The 13,987-nt window shown below is 49.8% G+C and overlaps 1 protein-coding gene across 2 annotated transcripts in view; it reads right to left on the bottom strand.

The window, feature by feature from the left end:
- Nucleotides 1-13,623, bottom strand: part of CPN1 (carboxypeptidase N subunit 1) — a 220,118-nt gene extending 206,495 nt beyond the window's left edge. The window contains exon 1 of one of the 2 annotated variants that reach the window (XM_086922584.1): nucleotides 13,158-13,623. In XM_086922584.1, the coding sequence (XP_086778710.1) occupies nucleotides 13,158-13,380 (223 nt within the window). In that variant the 5' untranslated portion in view covers nucleotides 13,381-13,623. The remainder of the gene's footprint in view (nucleotides 1-13,157) is intronic. The other variant, XM_086922585.1, reaches the window with a different exon arrangement.
- Between the last annotated feature and the right edge of the window lie 364 nt (nucleotides 13,624-13,987).

The raw sequence follows: 13,987 nt of genomic DNA, 5'->3' as shown, positions 1-13,987 counted from the left end.
CACTACTGTAGTAGAGTGAATGCAATACTTGAACATTTTAAATGGCACACTATTAGTAGATACCCTGGTTGTTTCAACTTGAGAAAGGAGTACTTATTATTCCACTGTTGTAAATCCATCCCAAGTATGACCGTTTGAATATTCAGTAGATTTGAAGGGGCATTGATCCCAATCCTGTACTTTCTTTGTCAATCCTGTAAGGAGAGAACTGTATCTGAAAGACTGCTACAAACATCATTTTAATTTACTTGTACAAAAGGAAATGTGATCAGATTGAATTCTTGTCCCTCTATTGCATTAGATGAACACTTGCAAACTGTGTTAGAGGGTCTGCCTTTGGGGCTGATCTACAGTGTTTGTTTGGTTTACGGTATTTCTAATGAAACAGTGATTAACTCCAAGGACCTTGGTCCACAATCTTGTCTAATGCTAGGTTGGAATATTTTCATCCACAACAAGAAAAAGAGGTAAGGCAGAAGGGTGGGATATTTTTTGTTTTGGTACTTCTACTTCAATAAAAGGATCACCCGAGCGAGGCAAGGCACTGTAGACCAATTCCTCTGTTGGACTCAGCTGGTAAAATATTTGCCTTCTTCAGAACCAGGCAAATGCGAACCATGCAATATCTATGGAACTGTAAGTACTCTTCATAAGACCTGATCCACTACAGCCGAAGGAAGAAACTGAACTCCCACTGAGCGCACAGGTGTGCATAATATACCTAGGCTGGCTTAGCAGCACTTACGACTTCTTGCTCCACAACTGCAGCCCATCTTTGATCCTCACTAATTGTATCTATGTTTTAACTTCTTACTTGCTATCACTGCACACACACTTATCATTAGTGTCACCACTGCTTCACTAAACCATGTAGAACCCACACATCTTCTTTAAGGCTTTTCCCTGCATTATGTGTGTCGACCCTGTAGGGTACACACTGAAGCACTCGCCCAGAACTTCTGAACACTGCCTCTCACACGGGTTCCTCCAGCCAAAACCCGCACATGTATAATTTCAGAGGTTGACTAACAGCGTTTCGTGCCAACACCAGTGGAATCAAAGTGCTATAAAGATGCAATGAAAATGTTTTTATTTGGAACAAAACTATATTATATATATATATATATTCAAACACACATATATATATATATATATATATATATATATATATATATATATATATATATATATATACACACACACACACACACACATTCACATATTTATATATATATATGTATTTATTTATAATTTTTTAATAGTTTTATAAAGTACAAACTTGACCAGAAGATATTAGACTGCTTTACATGAGCACCCGTTACATTACACAAGAGCATATTCATTTTATTTTTAGGCCCGGGGACATTAAACGATTTGCCCCAAATTGAAGGATATTGAGCTGACATCGAGACTCGAACTTGATTCTCCAGTTGCAAAGTAGGCAGCTCTGGGCGTCAAATTCTCTCCTCATCCTCTCATTGATTCTACAATTACATCAACTGGACATATCAAGTGGACAGCTGTAACCGGATGAGAATTTAATGGGATATAAACCCACATTTTTGTGACAATCGTGGACCTCAATGCTATGGCTTCCGATGTAACAACTAATGGGAAGATGGCAGCTCCATTTTGAAAACAGGTTTGTCTCAAGGCATGGAATCCCCCTTTGCAAGGCGACAAATTACAGGGGTTTGTGACCAAAAGAAAAAGGCCATAATCATTTACTGCAAAGGAAATCAGCAGATTCACCTCTGAAGCAGGTGGGCTTGAGTAGTTAGGCACATGCAAAGCAAGCTTCATTGATGGTGTGTACGGCATAGTTTGCATCTCTTACAGCTGAGTGGTACTTAAAATAGCCGCTCACCTCCTTTGTGTAGTGAAGGTCCCCCATCAGATTCCCCGCAAGTCCACTCTGGTGCCGCGGTAAAACGAGGACAGGGGGGGGGGGGGAGAGGACACGGACGGCGGGAGGGGGGAGGGAGAGGACGAGGGGGGCGGGAGAGACAGGCACATGCGGAAATTACATTTCTTTCCACTGGGGGCTACTCCACAGGAAAAACAAGCACCTACGAGGACAGGGGGGGGGGGGCGGGAGAGGACACGGACGGCGGGAGGGGGGCGGGAGGGGACGAGGGGGGCGGGAGAGGACACGAACGGCGGAAGGAAATCAGCAGATTCACCTCTGAAGCAGGTGGGCTTGAGTAGTTAGGCACATGCAAAGCAAGCTTCATTGATGGTGTGTACGGCATAGTTTGCATCTCTTACAGCTGAGTGGTACTTAAAATAGCCGCTCACCTCCTTTGTGTAGTGAAGGTCCCCCATCAGATTCCCCGCAAGTCCACTCTGGTGCCGCGGTAAAACGAGGACAGGGGGGGGGGGCGGGAGAGGACACGGACGGCGGGAGGGGGGCGGGAGAGGACACGGACAGCGGGAAACGTGCACAGGACAGCGAGGGGAGGGGGGACGGCGGGAGGAGGGACACGGAGGAAGGCAGGACAGCAGCAAGCACGGCCCGGCCGGACCAGATACGGGGGCGTTCCCGGCTTTTGGCTGACGTCGCATGACGTAGCCAAAAGCCAAAAATTCTCGGGAACGCCCCCGAATCTGGTCCGGCCATGACGGACGCCTCTCTGTTCCAATGGCTAGCCTCCATTTATGGAGCTAGCCAATGGGACAGAGGGCGTATTCCAAGAGTCCCTTACTGAAGACTAGAGATTTCTCTGGAGGCGGAGCTTACGCTCCGTTCCCCAGCGAAACCTAAAAAAGGGCAGAGCTTCAGGAAGTCTAATCAGCAACCATTTGCTAACAAAAGTGTTCATTGAATTTGTAAATAGAGCCCTTTCACTATCCCCTCACTCACACCAGTATTTGCATCACCTACCATACAGCCACCGGAATGCAGGTAATACACTTCAACTGTCTGGGAAGCTGTCCTCATCTTCCATCTGGTGCCAATGCAAAAGAGAGGCATTTTTATGTATCCCACTTTGCTGTATAATTAATACTCCGAGTCAAATCGGAGGAAATACACTAGAATCTTTTTTTCAACGTGTACATTTTTAGGTTTCGCCTCGCCGAAGATGCGCTCTGCGCATCTTTTCGGCGCAGGCGAAATCCTGTTGAGAACCGTAGGGTGGCTTGGTTCGGCCCTCGTCCTTGATTGGCTGGCTCCGTAAACGGAGCCTTGCCATTGGACGAGGGGCCTGTCCGTCAATGCCGGACCAGACACGGGGGCGTTCCCGACATTCTTTGGCTTTTGCCGACGTCACGGGACGCCGGGAACGCCCCCGTGTCTGTTCCGGCATTGCCGGCACCTCCCTTGCTGCTCGGGTCTCCTTATTTGTTCCTAGTTGCCCCTCTCCCGCCTCCCTCGTCCTCTCCCGCCCCCCTCCCGACGTCCGTGACATTTCCCGCCCCCCTCGTCCTCTCCCGCCCGCCTCCACCGCCCCCCCCCCCAGAGCGGAGGAGTCTCCCGCCTCTCCCGCCCCCCTCCCGACGTCCGTGACCTTTCCCGCCCCCCCTCGTCCTCTCCCGCCCGCCCCCCCCCCCCCAGCGGCCTCGCTCAGAGGAGGCTCGTGCTCCGTGGGGCTGCTGTTCCTAGCTCCTCGCTCCTTGGGTACGTTCAGGAGGGACCCTGTATGTGCGGTGCTGCCGGTGCTGCTCGTCGCCCCGGCCCCAGCGGCCTCGCTCAGAGGGGGCTCGGACCCGGCGCTGCCGCTGCTGCTGTGCGTTGCCCCGTGCGCTGCCGCCTCTCTGAGCTCCATACTCATATGAGGCCTCGCCGAGCCCTGCGCCCGCTGCCGCTCCGGGGAGGGGGTGTCAGGTTCCAGCCTGGCCCAGTCACCTGATCGCTGCTCTTCTCACCCGGGGCGGGGGTATCCGGGGCGGAGGTGGGGGCTGGGAGGGGGCAAGAGCTGCCCGGACCTCTACAGACCCACCCCCTCCCCTGCTGCTCTGCGCCGGTCTATAACCTGCACACAGAGTGGATGGAGGTTCGGGGTCTCCGTCACCAACTGCCTCCTTATGCACCGGTCCATAACGTGGACCACCCGCCGCAGTTCCTGGGGGTTTAGGGGGGAGCGGTGGGTTGGGGTGGGGGAACAGGTAAGCGCTGCGATGGAGACCACACCCACCGAGGCGCTCACTGCCACCCTGTCCAACTCAACGACGATGTTTTAGGCCGGGAAAGAGGTGAGGGGGCACCAGCCGTCTGCGTCGGCCGATGATCTTCCGTGTAGCTTGGAGTCCAGTGAAGGGGGCGAGTGCAAACTAATATCAAACCGCCCCACCCCTCCCACCCTGCCCTGCAGGTAGAGAGGAGAAGAGGGGCAGACAAATAACAGCAGGGGGAGGCAGCGGCCCCACTGACCCGGGAGAACCCCGCTTCTACACAGCAGGGGAAGGGGGAACGGGTCAAGCCCACCCTGCACACCCCACGCATATCACAAGTCCACCTCACCCCAAATATATCAAAATCCAGACAAGAAGGAACTCTAAAGGTATGAACCGCTCCTCGTGCACCGAGCTGCCTGTGCACGAAGGAATCTCAAGAGAGTGAGCAGAGAGTGACCTCCCCTTGTGCACAAAGCTGCTTCTGCCTGTGCGTGGTGCTGTGCACGAAGGACTCACAAGAGTGAACAGAGAGTCTGATCTCCCCTTGTACACAAAGCTGCTGTTGCCTGTGCGTGGTGCTGTGCACAAAGGCTCACAAGAGAGTGAGCAGAGAGCATGCCCGTCCCTTGTGCACCGAGCTGCTGCCTGTGCATGGTGATGTGCACGAAGGGCTCACATAAGAATGAGTAGACAGTGACCTCCCCTTGTGCACAAAGCTGCTGCTGCCTGTGCGTGGTGCTGTGCACAAGGGCTCACAAGAGAGTGAACAGAGAGTCTGATCTCCCCTTGTACACAAAGCTGCTGCTGCCTGTGCGTGGTGCTGTGCACAAAGGCTCACAAGAGAGTGAGCAGAGAGCATGCCCGTCCCTTGTGCACCGAGCTGCCTGTGCACGAAGGGCTCACAAGAGAGTGAGCAGAGAGTGGCCACCCCTTGTGCACCGAGCTGCCTGTGCTGTGCATGATGTAATCACTAGAGAGTGAGCAGAGACTGACCTTCCCTTGTGCACAAAGCTGCTGCGGCCTGTGCGTGGTGTTGTATATGAATGACTCACAAGAGAGTGATCAGAGAGTGACCTCCCTTGTAAACCAAGCTGCTATTGCCTGTGCGTGGTGCTGTGCACGAAGGGCTCACAAGAGAGTGAGCAGATAGTATGACTCACCCTTGTGCACAAAGCTGCTGTTGCCTGTCTTGATGCTGTGCACGAAGGGCTCACAAGAGAGTGAGCAGATAGTATGACCCCCCCTTGTGCACAAAGCTGGTGCTGCCTGTGTGTGGTGATGTGCACGAGGGGCTCCCAATAGAGTGAGCAGAGATGTCCTTCCCTTGTGCACCCAGCTGCCTTTGCTGAGAATGATGGAATCACAAAAGAGTGAGCAGATAGTATGACCCCCCTTTGTGCACAAAGCTGCTGCTGCTGCCTGTGCGCGGTGATGTGCATAAGGGGCTCCCGAGAGAGTGAGCAGAGAGAGAACTTCCCTTGTGCACCCAGCTGCCTGTGCTGTGCATGATGGAATCACAAGAAAGTGAGCAGAGAGTAACGTCCCCTTGTGCACAAAGCTGCTGCCTGTGCGCGGTGATGTGCATAAGGGGCTCCCAAGAGAGTGAGCAGAGAGTGGCCTTCCCTTGTGCACCCAGCTGCCTGTGCTGTGCATGATGGAATCACAAGAGAGTGAGCAGAGAGTGACCTCCCCTTGTGCACAAAGCTGCTGTTGCCTGTGCGTGGTACTGTGCACGAAGGAGCTGTCGGTATGCCGGTACTCCTCACCATGGCCAGGACAGCGGTGGCAGCAGCGATACTCCTCTTCCTCACGCTGGCATTTGCAGTAAGTCCCGCGGGGCGCACTCATCTTCGTGGTGTGTCGAGCCACGCTGGGGGGGACGGGAGCAGTGCTTAATTTGTGCCGGTGCTTAGCACCGGCACTTAATTATCAGGGCCGGGGCTATAAGCATTTAGTGCACGTCAGTAGAGGATGTGGGTGACAAATCCGGGAATATATGTGTTATCAAAAGACTTTGCCCTCTTACCCCACCCAACCCTGTGTCTCATGTCTTAAGCTCCACAAGACGGCCGCAGTGCAACTCATTACATCACACCGTTTTTCCATGGCGCCTCCCTTTAACCTGAATTTCACATCCTTGTTTTACAGTACAGAACATATTGTCACCTCACCAAAACAGCACCGACCATGTTTTTTATTCATATTTTTGGTAGTTTTATATAGCGCTAATTCGGCCCAAGGGCATCGGGGTCCATTACATGGGAGATGAAGTGATTTGTCCGGAATCACAGGTTGTTGAGCCGACGCCGAGACTGGAGCCGCATTCCTAGGTTCTGAAGTGCGCAGCTCTCGTCGTAATGCCACATGCACTTTTACCCACAACGTCAGCAGAGAGCGTCTGCATAAATAGTATAAAAGTATAATTATACATATTTATACTGCATTAACACCTGCGCTACTTCAACAGATACGGATACGGACAGATACGGCTAGCAATCCTTACAATAATTCGACGGATCTCTTCAAGGCGCTATCGGAGGTGCTTTAACAGTCGTGGATAAACAAGTTGCAGCCATCGCTGTACGCTTGTTCATAGACTAAAGGCATAAAATGCGTGTCTCAGTGGGTGACGTAAGGGCGGTAGTCTTTACCTCACCAATGCTCGTCCGCGCCAATCATGGCCTTACTTTCTGTCTCTGGCAGGCTGATTATTCATTCGTCATCATCAGAGTCCATTTGTTTGCCGTTGCAGACTACAGTGGTCAGCCGAGACTACCATTTCTTTTTTTATCATCGTGTAGTCAAACTATTTGAGAGGATTAATCAGGGGATATATATAACCCGATACTAAGACCAGCACTCTCAGGGAAACTGAGTGCCATGCTAGCAGGGCCCATGCTGAAGCCATTCCTGCTGCCTGGGCAGAAAGGGGAAGATATATATTTATTTATTGGAAGACAGAGCTTACTGTGGTATAGCTATTGCCCGAACATGAAAGTTCAGCACTCCTACATTTATTCATAAAACGCTGTCTGCTTCGCCTGAGCCAGACCAAGCCTTTTCTGTTTTTTAAAAACATTTTTTATCAAAGAATAGGAAATATCTTTACTTGCTCTGAATTTGAAGACCGCACTGAGAACCAAATATTTCTGACTGGCTTGGCATCTCCTTTTGGCACGTGGAGCAAAAGACAATCCTCGCAGAAGCCCGGTTTCCATAGCGCTCCACCTGGTACCGTGTTCTGCTGTGTAATATCAAATGAGTCGGAGAGAGCACTTACATTTAATTCATAAGGAGAACAAGCATTGGCAAAGCCAGTAGTACTCAAGGACTATTGTCTTTGGTGTCTAGATTGGCAAACGTGAATTATCCATTCTATTTCTGGAGTTCGTCTGCTACAACTACAGATCTCCCTACACTGTCAGTCTGTAAAAGCTTGGCAGTCCTGTTTTCATTGTGGCAGTTTCCTAACAGCAATCCTTCATTCCAGTTAAATAAGTGAGCTCTAACTTGCCCACAAGGGCTCGTGACAAAAACCTTCAAGGATGTAGACTTTGGGGGTTTCGTTTTTCATAAGACCCTGGATCGTGATTGCCATTCATGTCCTGTATCCTGGCTCTAGTGTATTTATATTTTACCTCTGGTGAAAATATTAAATTGATAGTGCCTGCAGTGTCCGTCTGTCTGTCTGTGTGTGTGCCTGCAGTGTCCGTCTGTCTGTGTGCGTGCAGTGTCCGAGGTCCGTCTGTCTGTGTGCCTGCAGTCTCTGTCTGTCTGTGTGCCTGCAGTGTCTAACGTCCGTCTTTCTATGTGTGTGCTGCAATGTCAGCCTGTCTGTTCGTTCCCCCAGCAAAAAAAAAGTGAGCACCTACTGTCAAGGCAACCACAGTGTCATGGAGCAGCCCCTCTCCTATCTGTTCCTTCCTTCAACAAATCTCGCACCGGGTGAAACGCCGAAGATGCGCCACTCCGTGCCAGCAGGAATAAGAAACAACCCTTGTGTCTAGGTTTACAATGTCAACCGGCCAGGATACGGTGCCTGTCTGTGTGCCTGTAGTGTCCATCTGTCTGTGTGCCTGTAGTGTCCATCTGTCTGTGTGCCTGTAGTGTCCATCTGTCTGTGTGCCTGAAGTGTCCGTCTGTCTGTGTGCCTGTAGTGTCCGTCTGTCTGTGTGCCTGTAGTGTCCGTCTGTCTGTGTGCCTGTAGTGTCCGTCTGTCTGTGTGCCTGTAGTGTCCGTCTGTCTGTGTGCCTGTAGTGTCCGTCTGTCTGTGTGCCTGTAGTGTCCCGCTGTCTGTGCGCCTGCAGTGTCCATCTGTCTGATTGCAATGTCCGTCTATCTGTGTGCCTGCGGTGATCGGCTGTCTGCCTGCCTGCAGTGTCCGTGGTCCGTCTGTCTGTGTGTGTGCCTGCAGTGTCCGTCTGTCTGTGTGCGTGCAATGTCAGCCTGTCTGTGTGTCTGCAGTGTCCGAGGTCCGTCTGTCTGTCTGTGTGCCTCCAGTGTCCGTCTATCTGTGTGCCTGCAGTCTCTGTCTGTCTGTGTGCCTGCAGTGTCTAAGGTCCGTCTTTCTGTGTGCGTGCTGCAATGTCAGCCTGTCTGTTCGTTCCCCCAGCAAAAAAAAGTGAGCAACCACTGTCAAGGAAACCACAGTGTCATGGAGCAGCCCCTCTCCTATCTGTTCCTTCCTTCAACAAATCTCGCACAGGGTGAAACGCCGAAGATGCACCACTCCGTGCCAGCAGGAATAAGAGGACTTTGCAAACAGCAAAAAAAAAATGGAGCACATTAAAACTTTGCTGCGCAGCCATGTAAGAGGCAGGGCATGTCTGCGCTTGTGCAAAGTAGTATATTATAACCAGCCACGTAAAAGGGCCGATCTGCGCTTGCGCAGAGTCCCCATCTCCAGACCTCACACGCGTCACCCAGCATCACAGGCACTGGTCACGCTCGAACCCGCGCCATCTTAAACCTTTGCACCTAGGATCTCCGTGCAAACCAGAGCGCTCCACAGCCCGGGGATGAAGTGCTGTGTAAATGTCACAGTGCAGTACATGGTATAGGCCAATTCTACTACAGTACCTGCTTCAGTGCACACTTGCACTGAGAGCAACTGCTGTGCTGTGACAGCTGTGTGGGCGGATGGCTGTGAGAGCTGTGTGGGCTGTGAGAGCTGTGTGGGCTGTGAGAGCTGTGTGGGCTGTGAGAGCTGTGTGGGCTGTGAGCTGTGTGGGCTGTGAGCTGTGTGGGCTGTGAGAGCTGTGTGGACTGTGAGAGCTGTGTGGACTGTGAGAGCTGTGTGGACTGTGAGAGCTGTGTGGGCTGTGAGAGCTGTGTGGGCTGTGAGAGCTGTGTGGGCTGTGAGAGCTGTGTGGGCTGTGAGAGCTGTGTGGGCTGTGAGAGCTGTGTGGGCTGTGAGAGCTGTGTGGGCTGTGAGAGCTGTGTGGGCTGTGAGAGCTGTGTGGGCTGTGAGAGCTGTGTGGGCTGTGAGGGCTGTGTGGGCTGTGAGGGCTGTGAGGGCTGTGAGCGCTGTGAGCGCTGAGAGCTGTGTTGGGCTGAGAGGGCTGTGTGGGCTGTGAGGGCTGAGAGAGCTGTGTGGGCTGAGAGAGCTGAGAGCTGTGTTGGGCTGAGAGCTGTGTGGGCTGTGTTGGGCTGAGAGCTGTATGGGCTGTGTTGGGCTGAGAGCTGTGTGGGCTGTGTCGGCTGTGGGCTGTGTGGGCTGAGAGAGCTGTGTGGGCTGTGAGAGCTGTTGGCAATATAAATAACAATGCCATTTATTTATAAGTAAAAAAAAAAGAAATGTCATGAGCAATGCCAATAACTCTAACTTTTCCAAAGGCGAAACCATTGCATTGTAAATGCTTGTTCCCATATATTTTCTTGACATATGCGTCCAGCCATCATTTCCTACTTTCAACCCTTGAACTGATCAACTGACTTAGCGAGATGGGTGGTCTGGCAGGAGCCTAGCAGAAGAGAAATGGTTAACCTGATTCTAGGACCTATTAAAAAAGTTCCCAATACAGCAAAATCTTCACAAGTGAATAATGTTTCTTTCTACATTCTTGCATCCTCAAACTGCATGCTGTCTCAAAAATAATCACTACATCTCTTAAATCCTGCATTGAAAAAACTGTCCTTTAATTAAAACTTGTTTGTTGCATCTTCTTTTTCTTCTCTTTTCAAATGTCCTTTTTCTTTCCTTCCATCCTCTGCATGCCTCCTCTCTCTAAGCACAAACTACTCTGACACATGCTCGTTTGAATATTCTCTATTTCAGCAAATTTCCAACAACTCATTTAGTAGATCACAATCTCTCTTCCTTCAGCTGAAAGTCATACCTATGCATCCTAACACTACCTAATCTCCTCCAACTCTTGTATTAATCCCACCTACCATGCGTTGAGCTCCCCCCCACTACAGATTGGAGCCAACCACTATTACTGTAGTCCAGCATAAAAAAAACTGAAATGACTGCATGGAATGGTTTGCTTTGAGCACAAAAGACTAATCCCAATAACTAACAGTAACAAACAACACTGTACTAACCATTAGCCTTGGGTTCCGGAGCAGCGTGCTGCCTGGCGTAAAGCGCTATGACACCTCGTCAGGGGTAGTAAGCGCTATATAAATGCAATTACATTTACAATTTGACTCGTGGGGGACACATAGTAATGACTTGCAGAACTACACCAGCATAAAAGAATGACAAAGCTTTAGTAGAGTAGCAAAAGAGGATATGTACATTTTATGTTGAAGTCACACCACCTCAGTTTTGTGAAGGACATTTTAAGCAGTTGGATCTTACTCAAGAGGGAAAATTTAAGCCCAGATGTATGAAGCATTTGTGTTGCAGTGGAGTCATGCAAGGCAATGCAAAGGCTTCATTGAGATTTACTAAGCCATGCAAAGCCACCTTGCGTGGCTCTGTGTGGTTTAGCAAATCTGGTGTAACACAAGGTTGCTTAAGTCTCTGCTTGCTTTACTCTGCCCTAGGAAGGCGTTCTATGGGTGGAGTGTGGCATTCTGCACCACACATAAAAAGGGGAAAACGCCTCAGAGGATTGTTTATGTGCAGGAAGGTGTTCCTTCCTGCACAAAAACAGTCCAGCTGTAACGCAGGCACACTTGCACCATGGAGCAAGGGTGCCTGGTTGGGCACTAGGTTGCACTCAGTGCACCAGTGCAGAGGGAGAGCAGGAATACGCCATATCTTAGTAGAAACAGTGCATTTTTGCCCTCTCTCTGTCACACAACCCAGCAAGTTATCTAACGTGAGTTATTGCAGCATTGTGTCATACTTCTTAAGCATTTGCTTCTGACTTGAGAGGTACATCTAGTAAATGTCTGAAGGGTTGCAGTCTTGTTAAAGACTTCACATCGTTTTTTCTGACTCGGAAAGGAAATCTTGTAATTACTTGAGGTAACTGTAGCTATGTGGAAGGCCAGGCTGATTGGCTTTGCCAATGCTTGTTAATGTTGAACGCATTAACGCGTTTTATTCCATTATTATTATTTGTTACCAATAATGACTCCTACCCTCCTACAGACAGACCTTGTCAGATCACAAATTGGCAGCAGCTTACATACTAAGGCTCCAAAGGCCAAGAACCCTCTACCAAGGTTTGTTTGCAGGTACATAGCTTACGTCATTATGCCTACACTTAGCCCAGATGATAAACTTTACCCTTTACTGATGCAGCGCAACAGCATTTGTGAAAAAAGGAACTTTGTAGAAATTAGATTTGTTTAAAATTGCTGACCTTTTTTTAAACACATAATACAGAGAAATTTGATGTGAAATGGGATAAACAATTTAACAAACTGAATTAGGTTAACATTTATTAAAAAATATTGAAAAATTACTCTTACTCCAAAAACAAATATCATTATAATTAGATATAAAATTATAAAATTTATTAGAAAGGGTTCTGTTTGCAACAAATTATTTATTTTTTGCGGTGCTGCTATACATTGCCTTCTTAACGCATGGCACATTGGGCAGTTGCCCGGGGACCCACGAGCATAGGGTGCCCATGCTAATCTATGCACACTGATTTTGTTGGGGGTACCAATAAATATAAGTTTATGTTATCGATAATTTACATTTTTATTCCTGTGAGTGGTTGTGTAGGCAGGGCCCAGTGCTCCTTTGCCCGGGCCTATAATGCTGTTAAGACAGCCCTGCTTCTGTAACCGTAGGTGTAGTAGCACAATTGTTATTTTCGCTTTTCAAAATAAGACTGATCATTTTGCGGCTCTGCTGACATACTGCACTGCTAGTGGGTAGAGGTAGGAAGGGACAGAGATAGGAACTTGCTGAGTGGAAGAGTCGCTTGAACTTGGACAGGAATCAGGGCAGTAAGTGCGACAAAGGCAGAGAACAGAAGGAAATTATATGCACGTTTTAGATTAAAATGCAAATTATTCCCACGCCTATGTGTTGATTTTACCTGCCCGTCCCTGCCTTCCCCCAGCCACAGCTAAAGACCATAGGGCCCACTGGAAGAAGAAATGCGGCTGAGGCCTTAAGAACCATTAAAGCACTCCTGGGTTTTCATGTGCACTACCCCAACAAGGAACAGACCAGTGCCCGGGACCCAGTTTTACTTCTGCGCGCCTATCATTCTACCCAAGACACCCACGCTGCAGTGCAAGCCACAGCCAAGCTCCTGGGGCCGGTGCAAGCTGCACCTCAGAGCACAATGGCCGCCACCGATGGTGGGTTCAAAGTTCATCCACCAGTCTGTCACCCGTGGAACTAGCCTGAAACGGCACAACAGGCCTCTTCAGTGCCCATGGCAGAGATCTGTGCACATTTGCATAATGTGTGTAGGAAGGGCCAGACAGCACACAACGACTAAACAACAAGCAACAACTCAGAGTGTGGCAAAAAGAAAAAAAAAGTGTATTATAAAAAATCACAGATCGATGGTAGCCGAGTAATGAAATTACAATCCATGAACAATGTTCTGGAGGCTGAGCATTGCTCAGCGGTACCACAGACCCCACCAGGATCCCCAATGTGTCCCCTTACTACTTACAGAGCTCGTGGCTTCCAGGGAAGTCGCTGATCTCCAGGGCGTAAAGGAGTCTCCCTTGGGTGCTGCGCCCGATGCTGTAAATCCTGGTGATTTGGGGGCACTCGTTGTGAACACTGTAGAGGGCCTGCACCAAATCCTCATAGCGGTGATGGAAAAAATGAACAGGCGCTGCCACCTCAAACAAGAAAAGGAAACTCGCCAGAACCCAAAGTTTCTTGGCCATCCTTCCCGGCTCAGCAGGACAGGCTTCTTGCTAGACAAAGCCCCCGGACCTCTTGCCTCTCTCAATGTCAGGCGGCTGAAGGGCGTACTGCAACCAGTGCACGCCAGTTTCACAGGCCAGTGCCTGCCCACTGCAGCTGGGGTGGGGTGGGAATATTTGAGGTAGGTTTGCTCGACCTCCTGCATCAGCATGATTTATAGTTCAGAGTCAACACTGCTGCCTCTGGCTGCCTCCCTCGCCATCAACAACAAATCCGGCCCCCACCCCTTGCAGTTAACTCTCCAGGACCCAATGGTTCTGCCCTATGCTTTGGAAATTCCAACTAACCTCTGTTCATTTATTAACAGAACAGTAAACAGGCCCTCTTAGCCCATTAACTTTTTCCACCCAGGAGAGATTCAGAAAGATGTCTTTGTGTGAGTTCTAACAGGGCGCCGCTTCATGCAGCAGAATCAGTCATTTGTGCCCCACGAGCTCTTTAAACACAAGCAGCTCAAACACTGCTGAGAAGCTGCTGATAGTTCAGATACATCTGTTTGGCTGCCCCTAATTGGTAATCTCAAAGGGGTGTCACTGAGCACAGCTTCACGGTGGCCTTTCATGCACG

Source organism: Lissotriton vulgaris, chromosome 5 (genome assembly GCF_964263255.1).
Source record: "Lissotriton vulgaris chromosome 5, aLisVul1.2, whole genome shotgun sequence".
NCBI classification, from domain to species: domain Eukaryota; kingdom Metazoa; phylum Chordata; class Amphibia; order Caudata; family Salamandridae; genus Lissotriton; species Lissotriton vulgaris.
This window is presented reverse-complemented; position numbering and strand designations above follow the sequence as displayed.